Consider the following 23,510-nt stretch of genomic DNA (forward strand, 5'->3'; position numbering starts at 1 on the left):
TTCAGTCGCTAGGTATACATGGAGAGGTGGTAAATTGGATTAGACATTGGCTCGATGGAAGAAGCCAGAGAGTGGTGGTAGAGAATTGCTTCTCTGAGTGGAGGCCTGTGACTAGTGGTGTGCCACAGGGATCAGTGCTGGGTCCATTGTTATTTGTCATCTATATCAATGATCTGGATGATAATGTGGTAAATTGGATCAGCAAATTTTCTGATGATACAAAGATTGGAGGTGTAGTAGACAGTGAGGAAGGTTTTCAGAGCCTGCAGAGGGACTTGGACCAGCTGGAAAAATGGGCTGAAAAATGGCAGATGGAGTTTAATACTGACAAGTGTGAGGTATTGCACGTTGAAAGGACAAACCAACGTAGAACATACAGGGTTAATGATAAGGCACTGAGGAGTGCAGTGGAACAGAGGGATCTGGGAATACAGATACAAAATTCCCTAAAAGTGTCATCACAGGTAGATAGGGTCGTAAAGAGAGCTTTTGGTACATTGGCCTTCATTAATCGAAGTATTGAGTATAAGAGCTGGAATGTTATGATGAGGTTGTATAAGGCATTGGTGAGGCCGAACCTGGAGTATTGTGTTCTGTTTTGGTCACCAAATTACAGGAAGGATATAAATAAGGTTGAAAGAGTGCAGAGAAGGTTTACAAGGATGTTGCCGGGACTTGAGAAACTCAGTTACAGAGAAAGGTTGAATAGGTTGGGACTTTATTCCCTGGAGCATAGAAGAATGAGGGGAGATTTGATAGAGGTATATAAAATTATGATGGGTATAGATAGAGTGAATGCAAGCAGGCTTTTTCCACTGAGGCAAAGGGAGAAAAAATCCAGACAACATGGGTTAAGGGTGAGGGGGGAAAAGTTTAAAGGGAACATTAGGGGGGGCTTCTTCACACAGAGAGTGGTGGGAGTACGGAATGAGCTGCCAGACGAGGTGGTAAATGCGGGTTCTTTTTTAACATTTAAGAATAAATTGGACAGATACATGGATGGGAGATGTATGGAGGGATATGGTCCATGTACAGGTCAGTGGGACTAGGCAGAAAATAGTTCGGCACAGCCAAGAAGGGCCAAAGGGCCTGTTTCTGTGCTGTAGTTTCTATGGTTCTATGGTCTACTCTATCCATGTCTCTCATTATCTTATGAACATCCATCCAATCTCCCCTCAGTGTCCACTGCTCCAGAGAAAACAACCCAAGTTTGTCCAACCACAAAAAATTGTCCTGCTGAAGGGTTTCGGCCCAAAATGTCAACTGTACTTTTTTTTCCATAAATGCTGCCTGGCCTGCTGAGTTTCTCCAGCATTCTGTTTATGTTGCCAAGCTGCATAACTTCCTGATTTTTGAACTCAATGCCTCGACTAACAAAGGCAAGCATGCTATAGCCCTCTTAATCACCCTATCAATCTGTGTAGCCACTCACAGGCAGTAATGAACTTAGACCCCAAGATCCCTCTGCTGATCAACACTGGTAAGCCTTGCCCTTTACAGTGTACTGTCTCTTTACATTTGACCTACCAAAGTGCAACACTTCACATTTGGCTGGGTTAAGCTCCATCTTAGCCGGCCAGTAGTGTAGTGGCATCTGTACTGGGCTTTGGGGCAAATGGTCTCCGGTTTGAATCTGGCTGGCTCCCTGCATGCTGTCCTTCCGTGCTGGGTTAAGCTAGCAACTTAGCCTCGTCAAATAAAATGGACAAAAATGCGAAAGAAACAACAAGGTTGCCACCCGAGGTGCCACAAGGTGCAGGAAGGAGCAAAAGAAACTCCAACCCATTCCTCCACCCACATCTGCAACTTTGTATATCCTTCTGTATTCTTTGCCAGTCTTCTACATTATCCACAACTCCACCAGTCTTCATATCATTTGCAAAATTGCCAATATACCCATCTACATTTTCATCCAGGTCACATATACAGTACATCACAAACAGCAGAGGTCCCAGTACAGATCCCTGCTGATCACTGCTAATCACAGACCCGCATCTAGAATGAGCCCCTTCAACTGCTATCTTCAATGGCCCATTCAAAGTAAATTTATTATCAAAGTACACACGTCACCATATACAACCCGAGATTCACTTCTTCACCATAGATCCCATGCACCCTCATCTTCTAGGTGAGTCTCCCTTGAGTGTCCTTGTCAAATGCCTTGCTAAAACCCACGTAGACAACATCCACAGTTCTACTTTCATCAATCACCCTTATCACCTTGTCAAAAAACTCAATCAAGTAAGTAAGACAAGACTTGCCCCGCTTAAAGCCTCAAAGCCACGGTGGCTCTCCCCAATTCGGCCATCGTCTTCCAAATGCTCATAAATCTATCCCAAAGAATTATCTCCAGTAACTTCCATACCACTGACATGGGACTGAATATTCTATGGTTTCCAGGATTATCCCTGGTTCCCTTTTGAATAATGGAGTATTAGCTACTCACCAGTCCTCCAGGTCCTTAGAGAGGACACAAAGATATTGGTCAAGAGCCCACAATCTCTTCTCTTGCCTCTCTCAGTAACCTGGGGTACATCCCATCAGGCCCTGGAGACTGATCTGTGTTAATGCAACACTACTTACTCCTTTAACTCTCAGAATGATCTCTAATCTAACACTGTCTCCAAATCATCCCTCATGCACATACCCTTTATTAAACTGAAGAATTATTTCCCTTTTGTTATTTGGAAGAGAAAAGAGTAACTTCAGTAGTGTGATCATTTTCTTTTTGTCAATTTGAACACAATGTTGTATTCCATCCCCCAAGGATGTTCTCTCTTTCCAACAATATCATCCCTCAGCAGTACTGCCTCTTAAACTTTCCTTTCACTTTCCCCCCTTTCTGTCCCAAGAATTTTGCTTTATATATTTATAACCATGCTCAAATTTATCACATGAATTTAATCACCTGTAAGTATTTACAAAGCATGTAAGCAAAATGATTTTGTACCATGATGGCTTCTTTTACACTGAACCAAGTAAATAATTTTGCAAGTGATTATCATTTCTTTATATAAAGTTCAAAATAAAAGGTACTTACATCACATATTGCCTGTCACTCCCAGCTGCTTCTCCAAATTTCCAAAAACATTATGAAGTCCGTGATCCAACCTGTGTTCAAATGATTTGCAGACGAAACCTCATTGTTCAGAATCATAGCACTGCATCTTTGGAGATTATCCACACCTCAAGTGCTTTGCCTGCAGTTTCCCAGGATTTGCAGGTATTGGTTTTATTGGTAACTTCATTCAGCTGGGAGTACGGTAGGTCCCTTAAAAAGAGTAACCTGAAGGTTTCCCTTTCCAACACCTTCTGATGTTAAGAGACACCTTGACAGAAATCCCTGGTGTCCAGCAGATGTGATTTAATTAAACAGGCTTTAAAGCCAATCAAAAACTTTCACCTCATGAAAACCATAATTAACTCATTAAACATGGTCAAATAAAGACTGGAACATACGTTATTAAGGAAGTTTTAATATCATAAATAAATATTTTATTGACACACAAAATGTTGGAGAAACTCAACAGGTCAGGCAGCACTTATAGAATTTCATGAAACCCTTCATGAGTCTTTTGTGTTGGGCATGTGGCCAAGTGGTTAAGGCGTTCGTCTAGTATCTGAAGGTCGCTAGCTCGAGCCCCAGTTGTGGCAGCGTGTTTGTGTCCTTGAGCAAGGCACTTAACCACACATTGCTCTAGTGTCTGTGCAATGAGTGGCGCCCCACACAGACTTCCAATCTGCGCCTTGTAAGGCATGAAAATGCCCAACACAGGCCTCTCATGGTCTGAGTTGACGTTCCCCCCTCCTTCATGAGTTCCGATGAAGGTCTCAGACCGTAACGTTATTCATTTCCATAGATGCTGCCTGACCTGCCGAGTACCACCAGCATTTTGTGTGTATCAGTCTGCAGAATCTCTTGCATTTAGTATTATCAATACTTCTTTTTAGTATCCAGTATATTTTGAAATCTTCATGTGAAGTAATTGGAAATTAGTTTGATTTAGGACCAGTTTGTTTCATAACTATTAATTTTGGTTCAAAGTTCAGTTGGACCTCATTGGCACAATAGTGCAGCAGGTGGTGTTGATGCCACACAATTCCAGCAGTTCTGGCTATGTGGAGTTTGCACGTTTTCCCCTTACTATGTGGGGCATTGCTGGGGTGCTCTACTTTCCTCTCACAACCCAAAGATGATAGGTAAAGTGGTTATTGCAATTTACCCCTTCAAAGTTCAAAGTAAATATATTATCAAAGTATGTAAACACTCAGTGGCCTCTTTATAGATACACCTACTCATTAATACAAATATTGAAACAGCCAATCATGTGGCAGGAAGGTGACAGTAACTCAGATAACCATGTGTTACAACATGCTGAATCTTGTATAGGCTACAGCAGCAGAATACCACGTACATACACTCATGGGCACTTTATTAGGTACAGGAGGTAGAATGTTACCATATACCACCTTGAGATTTATTTTCTTGCTGGCATTTATGGGAAAAATATAATGGCTATACTTTATTAGGAGCTTGAAGAAATTTGGCATGTCAACAAAGACCTCTATAGTTGCATCGTGGAGAGCATTCTGACAGGCTGCATCACTGTCTGGTATGGAGGGGCTACTGCACAGGACCCAAAGAAGCTGCAGAAGGTTGTAAATCTAGTCAGCTCCGTCTTGGGTACTAGCCTACAAAGTATCCAGGACATCTTTAGGGAGCGGTGTCTCAGAAAGGCAGCGTCCATTATTAGAGACCTCCAGCACCCAGGGCATGCCCTTTTCTCACCGTTAGCATCAGGTAGGAGATACAGGAACCTGAAGGCACACACTCAGTGATTCAGGAACAGCTTCTTCCCCCCTGCCATCCGATTCCTAAATGGACTTTGAAGCTTTGAACACTACCTTACTTTTTTAAATATAGTTTTTCTGTTTTTGCACATTTTTCAATAATCATTCAATATACATAACTGATTTATTTGTTTATTTATTATGTTTTATTTTATATATTATTATGTTTTTCTCTCTCTCGGCTAGATTATGTATTGCATTGAACTGCTGCTGCTAAGTTAACAAATCTCACGTCACATGCCGGTGATAATAAACCTGATTCTGATTTTGACATTTATGAAAAGTATACATAAACAGACAAAGATTAACAAACAAATAATGTGCAAAAGAAGACAAATTGTGTAAAAATGAGAACATGAGTTGTAAGGAGTCTTTGAAAGTGAGTCTGCAATGAGTCGTAGAATCAGTTCCGAGTAGTGGTGATTGAAGTTATCCATGCTGGTTCAGGGGCCTGATGGTTGTCGGTTAATAATTGTGAACCTGGTAGTGTGGTGATCCAAGGCTTCCGTAACTCCTGCATGTTGGTGGTGGGTGTAGGTGGATGACAGAAGGATCTGGATGGAGTTTATGGGTAGGTGGAGAGCCAATGAGCTGGGAGGTGTGGGATTGTTCTGAGAACCACCACAGCATCAACAACATTAGCTTGGCAATCATTACTACCACTAAAAGTAACCCAATTCAACATGAACACTGGGCCACTCAAAGATAATTTTACTAGAAAGTTTAATATGATGTATTCAATATTAAAAGTCTTCCTCAAAGCCTTGATTTTTTTCCCTAAGTGTAGTATCCTTACTTTCCACTTTATGTTTGATTTTCCATTTGTAAAACAGACTCACAGATATACCGAAAAAAAGACTTTATTTGTGTTGGTTCAGTTTACTGACTGGAGGTCTAGCTGAGAGAGCATGCTGGCAGTGTAACCTGTTGTAACTTGCTGGGTAATACTGGCACTTGCATGACTAATTGTTGGAACTCTTCGCATAACTACCACCAAGAATGGAATTCCTATGCAAAGGTGGAAGTGAAGTTTTCGCTGGTCACATCTGATGGCGTTTTCTTAAACTCTGGATTTTGGACTCCTCACAGATTCTGCAGAACACAAACTTCAGCAATTGGCCAGCAGTTATGCTGTTAAGTCTGCTGAAACAACAGAGCGAGTTCATTCAAATGAATGAAGAGAAAAAATGACAACCAAAAGTAATTTACAATTTTTGGATTTTTTTCCTTCTAAACATTAAAAATTAAAATTAAAATATTTTGTAACTTTTAAAAATATTTCTGCAACTTTTAAAATATTTCAATTAATTTGGCCTGTTTTAATTACTTTAATAGCTTTTGGTTATGAAGCACTTTCAGTAACATTCATTTATTTTTAGCAACACACACAAAATGCTGGAGGAACTCAGCAGGCCATGCAGCATCCATGGAAAAAAGTAGAGCCGAGGCCCTTTGGCAGGATGGACATGAAACAAAACGTCTCGGCCCGAAACGTCGACTCTACTTTTTTCCATAGATGTTGCCTGACCTGCTGAGTTCCTTTCTTTTCCTTTTTAAATCTTTTTATTAATTTTCAAAATTATAAACTCAATAACAAAGTTGGTACAAAGAGATTGGAATAATAATCAGCATATACAAAAAGGATTTTAAGTAACATAGGTATAATACACTTCCAAACTCATAATGAAATTAGTCATAAAAAAATAAAGAGAAAAAAAATATATATATAAACAAAGAAAAATCCCCAAAAGAAAAAGAACCCCCCCCCAAAAAAACAGAACAAAACAGGGCTAGACCAATATCTTGAATCAGACACGTTCAGTAATGTCGTCAACTCCGCTCCTCTATTCATATAATTTAAGTTAAAAAAAAGATTCGGAAAGGTCAGATTACATCATATGAAAACGTTGCATAAAAGGTTTCCAAGTTCCTTCAAATTTAACCGAAGGGTCAAAAATATCACTTCTAATTTTTTCTAAATTTAAACTTAATATAGTTTGAGAAAACCATTGGAACGTAGTAGGAGGATTGATTTCCTTCCAATTCAACAAAATAGATCTTCTAGCCATTAAAGTAACAAATGCTATCATCCGACAAGCTGAAGAAGACAAAGATCTATTTTCTACCATTGGCAATCCAAAAATTGCCATAATAGGATGGGGTTTTAAATCAAAACACAGAACTGTTGAAATAATATCAAAAATATCTTTCCAATATTTTTCCAAAAGAGGACAGGACCAAAACATATGAGTTAAAGAAGCCACCTCAGAATGACATCTATCACAAGCAGGGTTTATATGGGAATAAAAACGAGCTAGTTTATCTTTGGACATATGGGCTCTGTGTACTACTTTAAATTGTATTAATGTATGTTTAGCACATATAGAAGAAGTACTAACTAATTGAAACATTTTATCCCATTTCTCTATAGGTAGACAAAGTTGAAGTTCCCTTTCCCATTCGTTTTTAATTTTATCAGATATACCCGGCTCTAATTTCATAATTATATCATAAATAATTGCTATTAATCCCTTCTGAAATGGATTTAAACCTAAAATTTTATCAATAATGCCAGTAGGATTTGAAGTCAGAAAGGTAGGCAACGTAGTATTTTAAAAAATTCTGATTTGTAAGTATCTAAAAAAATGGGATCTAGGCAAATCAAATTTCTTAGGTAACTGCTCAAAAGACATAAAACAGTTATCCAGAAATAAATCACAAAAACATATTATACCTTTTGCAAACACGAGGAATTCTGCAGATGCTGGAAATTCAAGCAACACACATCAAAGTTGCTCCAGGCAGCATCTCTAGGAAGATGAACAGTAGATGTTTCGGGCTGTCCTGATGAAGGGTCTCGGCCTGAAACATCGACTGTACCTCTTACTAGAGATGCTGCCTGGCCTGCTGCGTTCACCAGTAACTTTGATGGATATTATACCTTTCGTTTTCCATATCAAAAAGGCTTGGTCCATTACCAAGGGTTGAAAAAAAGAAATTAGATATAATAGGACTTGATAACATAAATTCATTCAGGCTAAAAAATTTATGAAATTGAAACCATATTCGCAATGTATGTTTAACTATAGGGTTAAACATTTGTTTATTTAATTTAGATAGTACAAAAGGAAGTGAAGTTCCTAAAATGGAAGCTAAGGAAAACGCTTGTACAGAGTGGCCTTCAAGGTTTACCCAATATGGGCTTGCAGTTATATTCCAATCTTGCGTCCAAAATATTAGATATCGAATATTAATTGCCTAATAATAAAATCTTAGGTTAGGCTGTTGGAGTGGATTTCTTTTTGGGTAGATGATTTGTTAACACTTAAATGACTTTGGCCAACAGACTTCTATTTTAACTGTTTGACAAAGGACTGTGGATTGAGTCCACCACAATGGGCTTCCTAAAAGGTGTAAATACCAGATGCTTCTGGTGCCTGATGCTGTAGTTTTGAAGACAGTCTTATCTATACATTATAAATATTAATTGTCTTCTATGTTAGCACATAAAATGCCAAATAAATGTATTGTGGATTGAACTAAAGGCTATGGATACCAACACAGACATGTTGGCATCAGAAGGAAAGGATGAAATCTGAAGGTGTGATGTTTGTACGTAACTTCAAAAGGAAGCATTGTCTGTAACTTTTACAGTAGCGATTGCCTATGTGTTTAGCATATAAATATCGAGCCCACATTTTAGCTAGCAGACCTTTCTGCGGAAAGCATCTCCGTCCGTAAGATGCCTGCTGTACCTTGTGTCGAATAAAGAAGCTGCTTTGTATCTACCAGTGACTCTGTCTCTCCGGTAATTTCATCCACGCTACAACAAGGCAATGCCAAACCACCCTCCTTCTTAGATTTCTTAAGTATTTTTTACTTAATCTGGGATTTTTATTTTGCCATATATAAGAGGAAATTTTAGAATCAATAGTATCAAAAAAAGGATTTAGGAATAAACATTGGTATCGTTTGAAATAAATATAAAAATTTAGGTAAAATAATCATTTTAATAGCATTGATTCGGCCAATTAATGATAGAGACAATGGGGACCACATAGTAATCAGTTGTTTAACCTGATTAATTAATGGTAAAAGGTTAAAATTGAATAGATCCTTATGTCTCTTAGTAATTTTAACTCCTAGATAAGTAAGATAGTCAGTAGTCACTCTAAATGGAGAATTTCTATAAGTGGGAACCTGCATATTTAATGGAAAATTTCACTCTTACCTAGTTTCAATTTATAACCAGAAAAATTACTAAACTGAGCAAGCAAAGTTAATACTGCCGGAATAGATTTTCCTGGGTTAGAAATATAATTCAGTAGATCATCTGCATATACAGTAGTGATAATTTATGAGTTTCATTTCCACGGGTAATGCCAAATATATTAGGGGAGTCACGAATGGCAATAGCTAGCAGTTCCAAAGCAAGATCACGGGTGTGTTTAAACTAAGTAGTGGGGGGGAGGGGATGAACTGGTAACATAAGGATAGAGATAAAGGGAAAGTGAGAATAAGAAAAGTTAAGAAAGACAGCAGAATTAACGGAGCAGAAAGCTCAAGAAGGGATCGTACAGTATGGCCAAGTGAAATAGGAATTGATATGGGAGGTGAGGGGAGTAATGAATTAAACGTATTATATATGAATGCACGAAGTATAAGAAATAAAGTGGATGAGCTTGAGGCTCAGTTGGAAATTGGTAAGTACGATGTTGTGGGAATAACAGAGACATGGCTTCAAGTGGACAGGGCCTGGGAAATGAATATTCAAGGATATACGTCCTATCGAAAGGACAGACTGATGGGCAGAGGGGGTGGGGTGGCTCTGTTGGTGAGGAATGATATTCAGTCCCTTGCGAGGCGGGACATAGAATCAGGAGACGTAGAGTCAATATAGATAGAACTGAGAAATTCTAAGGGTAGAAAGACCCTAATGGGAGTTATCTACAGGCCCCCACACAGTAGTCTGGATGTAGGGTGTAAAGAGTTAAAATTGGCATGTCGCAAAGGTAATGCTACAGTTGTTATGGGGGACTTCAACATGCAGGTAGACTGGAGGAATCATGTTGGTACTGGACCCCGGGAAAGGGTGTTTGTAGAGTACCTCCGAGACGGATTCTTAGAACAGCTTGTACTAGAGCCTACCAGAGAGAACGCAATTCTAGATTTAGTGTTGTGTAATGAACTGATTTGATCAGGGACCTCGAGGTAAAGGAGCCATGAGGAGGTAGTGACCATAATATTATAAGTTTTAATCTACAATTTGAGAGGGAGAAGGGAAACTTGGAAGTGTCAGTATTACAGTTGAACAAAGGGAACTATGGTGCTATGAGGGAGGAGCTGGCCAAAGTTCAATGGAACAATACCCTAGCAGGGATGACAGTGGAACAGCAATGGCAAGTGTTTCTGGGAATAATGCGGAAGGTGCAGGATCAGTTCATTCCAAAGAGGAAGAAAGATCCTAAGGGGAGTAAGGGGAGGCTGTGGCTGACAAGGGAAGTAATGGGCAGTATAAAAATAAAAAAGAAGTATAACATAGCGAAGACGGTGGGAAGCCGGAGGATTGGGAAACTTTTAAAGAGCAACAGAAGGTAACTTAAAAGGCAATACGCAGAGAAAAAATGAGGTACAAAGGTAAACTAGCCAAGAATATAAAGGAGGATAGTAAAAGCTTCTTTAGGTATGTGAAAAGGAAAAAAATAGTTAAGACCAAAATTTGGCCCTTGAAGACAGAAGTGGGTGAATTTATTATGGGGAACAAGGAAATGGCTACAGGTTGAACAGGTACTTTGGATCTGTCTTCACTAGGGAAGACACAAACAATCTCCCAGATGTAATAATGGCCAAAGGACCTAGGATAATGGATGAATTGAAGGAAATTTATATTAGGCAGGAAATGGTGTTGGATAGGCTGTTGGGTCTGAAGGCTGATAAGTCCCCGGGACCTGATGGTCTGCATCCCAGGGTACTTAAGGAGGTGGCTTTAGAAATCGTGGACACATTGGTAATCATTTTCCAATGTTCTATAGGTTCAGGATCAGTTCCTGTGGATTGGAGGGTGGCTAATGTTGTCCCTCTCTTCATGAAGGGAGGAAGAGAGAAAACAGGGAATTATAGACCGGTTAGCCTGATGTCGGTGGTGGGAAAGATGCCCAATTATAAAAGATGAAATTACGACACACCGGGATAGTAGTAACAGGATCGGTCTGAGTCAGCATGGATTTACGAAGGGGAAATTGTGCTTGACTAATCTTCTGGAATTTTTTGAGGATGTAACTATGAAAATGGACAAGGGAGAGCCAGTGGATGTAGTGTACCTGGACTTTCAAAAAGCCTTTGATAAAAGTCCCACATAGGAGATTAGTGGGCAAAATTAGGGCACATGGTATTGGGGGCAGAGTACTGATACGGATTGAAAATTGGCTGGCTGACAGAAAACAAAGAGTAGCGAATAACGGGCCCCTTTCGGAATGGCAGACGGTGACCAGGGGGGTACCGCAGGGTTCAGTGCTGGGACCGCAGCTGTTTACAATATATATTAATGATTTAGATGAGGGAATTAAAAGTAACATTAGCAAATTTGCCAATGACACAAAGCTGGGTGGCAGTGAGAAATGTGAGGAGGATGTTATGAGAATGCAGGCTGACTTGGACAGGCTGGGTGAGTGGGCAGATGCATTGCAGATGTAGTTTAATGTGATAAATGTGCAGTTATCCACTTTGGTGGTAAGAACGGGAAGGCAGATTATTATCTAAATGGAGTCAAGTTAGGAAAAGGGGAAGTACAATGAGATTTAGGTGTTCTTGTACATCAGTCACTGAAAGCAAACATGCAAGTACAGCAGGCAGTGAAGAAAGCTAATGGCATGCTGGCCTTCATAACAAGGGGAATTGAGTATAAGAGCAAAGAGGTCCTTCTGCAGCTGTACAGGGCTCTGGTGAGACCACACCAGGAGTACTGTGTGCAGTTTTGGTCTCCAAATTTGAGGAAGGCCATTCTTGCTATTGAGGGAGTGCAGCGTAGGTTCACAAGGATAATTCCCAGGATGGCGGGATGTCATATGTCGAAAGATTGGAGCGACTGGGCTTGTATACTCTGGAATTTAGAAGGCTGAGAGGGGATCTTATTGAAACATATAAGATTATTAAGGGATTGGACACGCTGGAGGCAGGAAGCATGTTCCCGCTGATGGGTGAGTCCAGAACCAGAGGCCACAGTTTAAGAATAAGGGGTAGGCCATTTAAAACAGAGTTGAGGAAAAACTTTTTCACCCAGAGAGTGGTGGATATATGGAATGTTCTGCCTCAGAAGGCTGTGGAGGCCAAATCTCTGGATGCTTTCAAGAGAGAGATGGATAGAACTCTTAAAGATAGCGGAATCAAAGGTTATGGGGATAAGGCAGGAACTGGATACTGATTGTGGATGATCAGCCATGATCACAGTGAATGGCGGTGCTGGCTCGAAGGGCCGAATGGCCTACTCCTGCACCTATTGTCTATTGTCTATTGACTATGTCAAATAGTAGTGGACTAAGTGGACAGCCCTGCCTAGTACCACGGAATAGATTAAAAAAAGGGGGATCTTTGATTGTTAGTCAATACCAAAACCAAAGGGGTAAGATCTATCAGTTTAATCCAAGATATAAATATCGAACTAAAATTAAATTTCTCAAGGGTGTTAAATAAATAAGTCCATTCAACTCTGTCAAAAGCTTTCTCAGCATCCAATGAAATAACACATTCTGGAATTTTGGGTGAAGGCATATAAACAATATTCATTAATCTCCCAATATTAAAAAAAGAGTAACGATTTTTAATAAATCCAGTCTGATCAGCAGAAATAATTTGAGGTAATACATTCTCCAATCTCATTGCCAATATTTTAGAAAAAATCTTAGAATTCACATTCAGCAAAGATATAGGCCTATAAGATGCACATTCAGCAGGATCCTTATCTTTTTTAAGAATTAGGGAAGTAGAAGCTCGATAAAAAGATTGTGGTAATTTACCTATAGATACTGCATCCCTAAAAACACTACATAGTCAAGGAGTCAGTGTAATAGAGAAAAATTTTAAAAATTCTACCGTAAATCCGTCTGGGCCAGGTGCTTTACCTGAGTTCATCGAAAAAATAGCGTTATTTCCTCTACTGTAATAGGTACATCTTGTTTTGAACGTTCATTAGATGATAATTTTGGAATATTCAATTTCTTTAAAAATTCATGCATTACAGTAGAGTCATCAGGAAATTCTGATTAATATAAGGAGGTATAGAATTCTTGAAAGGATTTATTAATCTCGTCATGGGCAACTGTCAAAGTGCCATCTTGTTTACGAATCTTAAGAATCTGTTGCTTAACCGAGGCCGATTTCAGTTGATTAGCTAAAAATTTCCCAGTTTTATCACCAAGTATATAAAATTGACTCTTCGTTTTGATTAATTGACTTTCAATTGAAGATGATAATAAGAGATTATGTTCCATTTGAAGTTCAACTCTCTGTTTATAAAGTTCCTGATTAGGAGCTATAGAATATTTCTTATCAACTTTAATCTTGTGCTGAGTTCCTCAAGCATTTTGTGTGTTGCTTGGATTTCCAGCATCTCCAGATTTATTTTTAGATAAGGTTGAAATAGCTGAGCTGACAGCCACCATTTCCACTTGTTTCTGGTTATCTCATCTGATAACATAAATCTGCAAGTCCCAATCACTGCACCAGCCATTTTCCCTTTAGGACTGGAATGGCACTTAACTCCAGATCCACTATACTTAATTATGCATTTATAGCACTGAGAAACCACAAACATAGGCAGCTCACTCACTGCTGATAGCAAGCTCTAGCATTTTATGGTGTGGCTATTGTTTTCTAGTAAGTGGTATAGCTTTTTTTTCCATTTGTTATCTGATTTAGTTTTTAATAACTGTTTAAATTGACTTCAAGGTCAAATATATGTTCCCAGAAGGCAGCAACGGGAAACCGCTTCTGTAGGAAAATTTGCCAAGAACAATTATGGTCATGAGACCATAATCACCCACGTCGTATGACACAGCAGTTAATGATGATGATACATACCTACAAAAAGCTGGATTGATGCAAATCAAACGCTGATTTTATTTCACTGGAATTACTGGGATTTGATGTTAACAATCACTATTTTTTTTTAGTGGCCCTACACGTGAAGTGGACTCTGTGGCAATACTACAATCCCTGTCATTAATCCCTGGAACTAACTTATTTCCAATTCAATTATTACACCGATATGTGAATTTATCACTATTTCATCATTGCTCCTGGTGCAGCCTCTTCTACCTCGGTGAGACCCTACACAGATTGGGGACTGCTTTGTCGAGCACCTTCACTTTATCTGCCACAGAAGGCGGGATTTCCTTTTCAATTTGACTTCCATTTCTGACATGCTGGTCCACAGCCTCCTCTACTGCCACAAAGAAGACACACTTAGGGTGGAGGAGCAAACATCTCATATTCCATATGGGTAGCCTCCCACCTGATGGCATGAGCTTTGATTTCTCTAACTTCCAGTAATTTCTCTCCCTCCCTCTCCGCTCTTTTCCTTTCCCCAGTCTGGTCTCACCCTCACCTTTTCTCTTCTCCTCACCTGTCCATCACCTCTTTCTGGTGCCCTTCCTCCTTTCATGGCCCACTGTCCTCTCCTATCAGATTCTTTCTTACTCAGCCCTTTACCTCTTGAGGAAAAACGCTTAGCTTTTTACACCTGGCACCCAGCTTCTTACTGGGAAGAGTGGGGGCATCCCACTCCCCCAACCTTCCCCCTAAACTGGTTTCACCTACCACTTGCCAGCTTGTACTCTGTCCTCCCATGCGCCCCCCCACCTTTTTCTGCCTTCTTTCACCTTTCTTTCCAGTCATGATAAAGGGTCTCAGCTCAAAACATCAAAAGTTTATTCCTCTCCACAGATGGTACCTAACATGCTGAGTTTCCCCAGCACTTTATCTGTACTGCACAAGATGTCCAGCATCTGCGGAAACACTTCTGCTTACTATTCCATCAATTTGGAGATCACTGATCCAATGGGCAATCTGTACTGGTCGTGCCACAGACACCCATATTCACAAATAAAAAAACCACTTAGGTGGCCAAATCCAACACTTTGTTATTGTATTTCATACCCAATAGAAAGGAGAAGCTGGAGGTTAGGCAGCAGCTGCGGCAACAGAAACATCACTACTGTTTCAGTTGATGACTTATATCAACGTCTCTTGTAGAGGTAGGGCAAATCTATGGTTTTTGTTATTTGTTTGCAAATATAGCAGTTACTGGCAAAGTATGCATCATTGTCCATGAATTGTAACAGCAAACAGTGAACATTGGTTGTTTCTATGTCAGATTTACAGCTTTTGCAGGTTTTTGATCTCAAATCCCCTGCTATATGCAGATAACATCAGCCAATTGTTAAGAATTTAGCATGAGCCACTGGGCTAAGTGCAATGATTCTTGTCTCTGCATCTCACTGTTATTCAGATTCTTATCTTCTGCTCTTTGCCTCGGAATCAAATATGATAGATCAATGTCTCTAAGTATGAAATTTCTTAACTAGATGGTTGTGGATTTGACCAAGAGACATTTTTAAATTGGGGGGAGGGAAATCAATGGCATTACTCCGTTTGTGAACTTCTCAGCTGAAGGATTACAGGTATGCAATCATGTTAACTTTCAACACTTAATACCGAACATTAAAGATGTTAAGTGTACAAAATAGACATTAACATGGTTGTGGCATATTACTTTACAGCTACCACGTACACTAAAATTTTATTCTAAAGTAAATTCAAGCCAAGCCTGTAATTGTTTATTTTAGCCGTACATAGGTCTGAGAATAAAATAAGTCTTTCAGTGCGGGTGTCAATTTACTGAACTTTGCGGTTTCTTCATAGACCTCGAGTTTTACTTGAAGGGCCTTGTTTTGCTTGCTGTTTGTAATAGGATACACAAAGAGCTGTAATATTCCAAAGACAATGAGAGCAAAGAATAATTCTATTGAAATGGAAGTCAGAAAGGTGAGTAAAGAAAAATAAAACATCAAGACATAAATTGCTAAAATGCAAAACTTAGAACTTTTGTTAAAATGTGAATCGAGATAAAGAGCCTTTACACGAAGGAGCTGGAACTCAGCAGCTTCTGTGGAGGATTCTTCCAGCTCCAGATTTCCGGCATCTGCAGTCTCCCCTGTCTTGAATAAAGAACCTTTACTGACCTGAGGTTGGCAACAAATACTATTACAGGAAGTGACAAAATTGATCTGGGATTAAAAACAAATATATATGGAGAGATCTCACCATTTGAGTATGCAGCATTTATGTTACCCTTCTGAAATGTGAAAGAATTCTCACAAATCAAATGCAAGAGTTTCCATCAAGTGAAAATCGCATAACAATTTTATAAATAAATGAATAGATTTACTGAATAGGACAATATAGAGATATTTGGTTTAGATTTCCAATTTTTGCAGGTTTGTCAATCATGTTTTTCTCTGCCAAACAGTAACTTGCTTGGCCCACTGCACATACAATAACCACCATCTCTTCTCCATGGTCCTCCTTTTCTGGAATCCAGGGAATTCTTTTTTTCTTCCAGGTATGTTAACAATTTGATCTAGAATTTCATGAATATCTACTTTTCTATCTGGCAACCCACTCCAGCTCAATGCCACCCATTGCATAAATTAATATTGTCACTTTTATTGATCATCACACTTTAATATTAACTCTTCAGGCTGTGGAGAATGTTTTTTCTTTATTTCCTTCATTTATATCTTTCTTGACTTTAAACCACTGCTGCAGATTTTTTTCCTCAAAAATATGCTTTATTCAATACAACGTAGTTATACAATGTAGGCCATTGCTCCGTAACAAGCATATCATTACATTAATTTAGAATTGTTACACTATATTAATATAACATTTTAATTTAGTCCCAAATATTCCTGCAGAGATTTGCTTGAGATGTTACTACATGTGGACCAGTTTCTCAGTGTCTAGTGCTAGAACTCTATATTGTGGCTTTTCCCTGAAGGAGTATTACAGTGATTGCACCAAACTTCAGTCTGTCCCTCTGCAGAGAATCCTGTACGTTGGAATGTGCCACTCTGACATTTCATTGTGGACAATTCCTTGCACTGGTAGAGAAACAAGTTCTGTGGAGACCAAAATGCGTCTTCTCCCTGGTGATGGTGTTCCAGCAGAGATTGATGCTATGTCTCTGGGAACAACTCTTGAGCACCGAGTCCTGTGTTTTGCAGCATTTCAGGAGGAAACTCAACAGAGACTTGCATTCTTTTCCCGACCTCCTTTGCAAACATACAGTCCAGTAGATCTCATCCTGACTGCGGCCACTTTGAGTGCCGTGTGCAGTAGGATGCTTTGCATGAAGGACCTGACTCCTCTCCAATCGGGCAAGGTCTTGGTCCTTTAGTTAAGAGTTCTAGAAATGAGATGACCTTAGAAAATGTTCAAGAAACCATTTAACAGGATCGACCATCACCTGCTTCTGCAGGGCTTCAAGCGCATTTCAGGCAGATCACTCTATGACTTGTGGTCAAAGATGCTTTATTACAGAAACTTTTCCACAAGGGTCAGGTAGTACAACTTAATGCAACCGTAAGTCCTGGCCTAGCTTTTTGCAACATTAAGGACAGATAAAACTTCAGCATTTGGTGTTTAGAACTACTTAAAGTTTATGTACAGCTTGCTACAGCCACATACCGATAAGCTTTCCTCTCCTGAGAACTTCCTGAAATATCATGTTCCTATAGTGCAGGACCATGTGTAAGATACAGGAAACTGGCATGGCATATCCCATATTATGTTCCCTCACCCATGGCTCTGGGATAACTGGCACAATGAATATGTGTGGCTACTAAAATTTCTAGTTCTATGATACTATTCAGTAAAGTCCACAACTGCTTCATTAATCTGATGTTTATCTTCAAAGATGTGCCTTGTTCTTGCATCTGTCCTATCTCTCTTTTTCCTAGTGAAGTGCATCAACCCTTACTAAAAATATAGAATGCAGATTTCGCTGCAGTGCATTTTAACTGCCCATTCCACTAGCCTGTGCCTTATTAGTTTTTTGGCCCATACACACAATAATTACGTTCCTTAAAGAGTTAACTGAAGCCTGCACAATCTGTTACAATAAAATATTTCATACTATGCATACACAATTACTAATCAATGAATTTCCTTTAAAAAGGCTATTTATTGGTCCTTGTATAAATATATTTGCAATGACAGACGACATACAAAAATCACCCATATCTCTCACGTACATTTCTACACATAATGCCAGAAGTATTGGCATTGAGAATTTATTCAAAAACATATACGCGGCAGCACACGAAATGCCTGCTAATTACTGCTACTGAGACATCTATTCTTTGTTGGGAAGCTCGAGATAAGCCAGACCTAAATACACAATTGTCATAATTGCCAATCCATTTGAATTGTAGTCACACAATCCAAGAGATGTAAATTACATAATGTCAACTCTTCCTCCCCTTCACACTGAGATAGAACACTTAACAAACAGCAGGCCAATCAGAAATCTCAAGGTTCATCTGTCTAATGTTGGTAGATTCAAGGATACAGTCTGGGTGACATGGTGAAAATGTCACAGCTTCCTATCCAGAGACTAGTTATGCAATCCCTTTAACAAGGGAAAAATACAATAAATTTGTATGATATTTTTTGTGTTCAAAGTGTTTCATATCCAGTTAATTCTTTTCATTGTGCTTTCATTGTTGTGGAGACAAACATGGCAGCCAAATCGTTTACAGGAATGCCTTACAGGCAAATGGAGTTCTCTGAGGTAAGCAGTCAGTTAAATATTTTAGTGACATCAGCTTTTTCCTAATTCTTTTACAATATTTGCCTTCTCCCAATTGCTCACGCATTGAGAGGCTAGCTAAATAATTTGCGAGGTCAGACATATCAAAAGGATGGGGAAGCTTTAGAGAAGGGTGCAGAGATTTACCAGGAAGCTGTCTGGAATAGACAGCAGGTCTTATGAGGTAAAGGTGAAGCAAGCTAGGACTTTTTGGAGCGAAGGAAGATGAGAGACTACTTGATAGAGATGAACAAGATTATGAGAGGCATAGATAAGACAACCAGCACCTTTATCCCAGGGTAAAAATGACTAATATCAGAGGACATCCTTTTCAGGTGACTGGAGGAAAGTTTAGGGGATGTGTCAGAGATAGGTATTTTTACACAGATGTTCTGAATGCATCACCAGGACTAGTGGTGGAGGCTGACACATTTACGACTCGTAGATAGGCACATGGATGAAAGAAAATTGGAGGGTTATGGGCTGTGTAGGAGGGAAGGATGAGATTGCTCTTGGAGTAGGATAAAAGGTCAGCACAACATCACAGGCTGAAGGGCCCGTGCTGTGCTGTACTCTTCTATTGTTCTGTCCAAAGTCACATAATGGCTGGAGCAGGTAAGTGCCACAGGGTTTCTTTGCTGAAGGATGCTGGTGAGTCAGAGGTAGTTTACATCCATCTGACAGGATCATACTCCTGCTACTAATGCCAGTTTGACAATCAGATTGGCTGAATTTAAATTCCCCATTTCCCACGGTGAGATTATAGTTTTACATTATCAAAACATTAGCGTAGATAATTAGATTTCTAATCCAGGAAGGTAACCACTACATTACCTTATCCCGTTAGCTGAGAGATGGGTGTTGGTTGGAACATTATAGGAATTCCCTGCTTTTCTCTAAATAGTGCCTTGGAATAATTTAAATCCATCTGAAGCAGACAGGATCTCAGTTTTATGTAACAATACAGAAATGTTGCAGATGCTTAGCAAGTCAGGCAATATCTATGGAAAGAGTATAAGTGAACATTTCAGATTAGTGACCTTGCATCAGTACCTCAAATTAATGTGTTATCTGCTGAATGTTAAAAGCAAGAAGACAATATTGCAACTTCATGGGCAAATTCCTTTCACAACAAAATAGAAGCTTACTGACTCTCAATCTATAAAAATATTATCAACATTGAATACCTGCTCCAGTCATTGAGTTATTTATATGCAATGTATTATATATAAAAATCATTTCAGATTTGTACGTTCAGTTGCCATGTGAACATTTTCTTGCCATCTTCACTCATGAAGCATATTGTAAACTGAAAACTCACTTGGAATAACAATTTTCTTTCTTTCATATATTTTCAGCAGTATCAACACCTATCCACATTATCTCTAACTGAATATTGTCAGAAATTGACTAAATAACGCTGCAGATGCGATTTAATGAGAAGCCAGAGAATGAGTGCATACAATTGTGGTTGCACTGTGTTGGGTTTGTGGAGCAATTTTCAGGGCTGGTGGTGAGGAAGACAGGGCTAGAAGAGGTCAGAGGAGGATACTCAGAGAACAGCATTCAGAAATAAATGCAAAAAATATAAACTAACTGAAATGCTTTGAAACTCCAAGGGGGCAAATGGAACATAATGATCCCCTTAATCCTGTAGAAATCAAATAGTGGCAGGAAGTAACGTGGTATCCATATCTTCAATACATTTTATTGTGCAGCCTATGAAAATGGAGGTTTCCAGAAGTTCCAGTTACTTCATGGCACTTGGGAGTCCCTACTTGTAGAAAAGTTAAGAAGCCGTTAAGTGCCAAAATAATATTCTTGCAACACATGTTAAGAGCACTAATCTGTAATGCATGCTTTTAAGAAAAAACAACATCTAATTTCATAATTAAATAAAAACAAATGGAAGTTTTGTGTTGATAAAAAGTTCTAAGTACATATTTTTCAGGTATAATTTCACTTATTGTAATTTGCCAAAAAACATTGGTTTCTTGATTTAGAGCTAACAGGGAAGTCAGGAAGAACAGTCGAGGCAAATATAAACAGATATATACTGATTCACAGAATCGGGGCAGTGCTTGTTACCATATACAGTATAAGGAGGGTCCCATGTACACAACACATTCTGAACACAATATTTAATCCACACATATCGACCGTCAGTGGAAAAACAAACCACTGGACAAACTCAGCAAGTCAAGCAGTATCTGTGGCACATTGTCACCTATTCAGTGCACAATCAAACACAGATTGTCCTTGTACTCACTACCTCAGATATATACATTTTAAAATATCAGTGGATTAATGTTCCTTTGAAACCTCAGTCAAGCATATGTATTCCATAAGTTTACTGAGCTCATTTAATTACTGTAATACTGAATTTAGACATAATATAAATTAGTACAATGAAAGGTTTGAATGCGACTTAAATCTTTTGTACCCTCTATTAGGGCACATAGTTATCAGCTGTCAGTCACACAAATAAAAACTGAAAATAGAAATGCCTTTTTTTCCTGATGTTTACAGAAGTAATCTTTTCGGTATTTCTTCAATACTATTAGTTGCGAACCCTTCTTTGTCCTCGTCCTCTGCCTCTGGATACTTTAAAACAGTCACCTTTTGTGGGTTTCCTGTGACGTTCAACTTTAATCCACTCACCTTCATTAGGTTTGCCTGGCCTATCATCTGTTGATTCTTGTGGACCCTTGGCATGAACATCTGATAATTCTGGGACTGTGCTTTTATCCATGTCTATTTGCTCTTGTATTCGCTTTTGCAAACATCTGTCAGGGCCCCATGACTTAGCATGGTGAGAATGACTTGCCTGACTAACTCTCTTTTCTGACGACTGGTGCCCAAAGTTATGCCCAAGAGGTGAGCTTTTGCTCCTTTCCCTACCACGTCCCTTCACCCTGTTCCAAGTTCCATTACCAGGTGTGAACGCTGGGCTGCCCCCTTTTCTATCATTGGTATTTAATCCTTCTGAACCGGTTAGTTTATTAAATGAGAAGCCATTGGAATCATTGCTGTGATAGCCACTGCTTTGTCTACCGCTGATCTGGTCTCTTTCCATATTGAAGCTCGAGCTTGCACTGGACACATTGCTCCCTGCAGGGCTCAGGTGCAAAGCAGAAAGGCGACTGCTTGTTGGTATCGGGCTAGAACTTCGTCTGCATTGAGCCATAGTAGCAGCAACATGGTATCTGCTGGGGCTCTGTACTCTTCTCACAGCAGCAGCATAAGAGTCTTGTTTAGCAAATAATAAATACCGAGGTAATGTGATTGAACTGGAATTGCTATGGTTGGGAGGTAAAACTGCAGAATATTGTGGAGAGTCACTCGAGGATATGCTCTGCAACTTCAAATCATTGAACCACTGCTGACGAATATCTGAAACAGAAAAATATTCAAAAATTATCGACAATACATTTTAAATATCATGTTTCTGAAAAGGAAAAAATTATACATTATATAACAGTTGATTTTATCAAGCAGTCCTGTATGTAGAGTCAGATTTGCCTTTCAGAATGATGGTGAAGAGATCAAGAAACAACTCTGCTTGTTTACATCTTCTTTTACCCTGCAGTCAACATTAGTTTAGCAAAAGAACCAGACCTGGAACATACGATCAATGATTGGACCGAAAATTTTATTTGATGCAGTGAGGAATCTGCCCTTTCACCTTATTGGAAAAAATATAAGTATTATATAATAATAGTAAGTCCAACCATTATGCTAATATCAGTTACAGTTTAAGGTTACACTTAAAAATTATTTTTACAACTTTTTTTGAACTCTGTATTCCATATTTGGAACAAATGCATCAATGCACAGTCTGAACAAGTGTACATTTCCAGTCAATAAACATAAGTAAAAGGACTCTGTCCTGAAAACAGCAAAGGCTTTGTGGCTACCTTTGCGGAAAATACGAAGATAGCTGGATGGGCAGGTATTGTTGAGGAAGCAGAGAGTCTGCAAAATATCGTGAACAGATTAGGAGAATGGGCAAAGAAGTGGCAGATAGAATACAGCGTAAGAAGTATATGGCCATGCACTTTGGTAGAAGGAATAAAGGCATAGACTATTTTCTAAATGGGGAGAAAATTCATAAATCAGAGGTATAAAGAGAATGAGAGTCCTCATGCAAGATTCCCTCAAGGTTAACTTGCAGGTTGAGTCGGTGGTGAGGAAGGCAAATGCAATGTTTACATTCATTTTGAGAGGACTAGAATATAAAAGCAATTCTGAGGCTTTACAAGGCACTGGTCAGATCACACTTGCAGAGTTGTGGGCCTCTTTTTTAAGAAAAGATGTCCTGGCATCAGAGAGGGCCCAAAGGAGGTTCACGGTAAACATTCTGGGAATGAAAGGGTTAACCTATGAGAATCAGCCATAACAAAATGGCGGAGCAGACCCGATGGGCAAAAATTGCCTAGTTCTACTCCCTTGCCTTATGGTCTAAATCTAACAAAATTTCTGGGCTGGGTTTAGCTGAACATACCACCTGAACCACCCTGTCAGTTCTATAATCCACCAACACCTCACACAGCCTTCCCAATGTGATCTGAATTTGAAAGGCCAATCTTACCAGCCTGAGGTATTCTGAAGTCGATGACACAATCAGGAGTAGGACCTCCAGCTACTCAATGAGAAAGCCTAACATTGAAGACTGCCCTGAAAACTCTTGTCAGACAAAGCATTCCTTTGGATTCACCTAGTCCAATAGCAACAAGTGACGATTAGCTGTGTTCATATATCTCTGAATTTCAGAGTTTAAAAACTATTAAGC

The 23,510-nt window shown here is 39.2% G+C and overlaps 1 protein-coding gene across 1 annotated transcript in view; it reads right to left on the reverse strand.

The window, feature by feature from the left end:
• Positions 1–16,689: 16,689 nt before the first annotated feature.
• The window catches only part of LOC134348579 (mitogen-activated protein kinase kinase kinase 20-like), a 125,244-nt gene continuing 118,423 nt past the window's right edge, over positions 16,690–23,510 (reverse strand). The window contains exon 21 of the mRNA XM_063052173.1: positions 16,690–22,111. Within this exon, the coding sequence (XP_062908243.1) occupies positions 21,279–22,111 (833 nt within the window). The 3' untranslated portion in view covers positions 16,690–21,278. The remainder of the gene's footprint in view (positions 22,112–23,510) is intronic.

The sequence above is a fragment of the Mobula hypostoma genome, chromosome 6 (assembly GCF_963921235.1).
Source record: "Mobula hypostoma chromosome 6, sMobHyp1.1, whole genome shotgun sequence".
Taxonomy (NCBI): Eukaryota; Metazoa; Chordata; class Chondrichthyes; order Myliobatiformes; family Myliobatidae; genus Mobula; species Mobula hypostoma.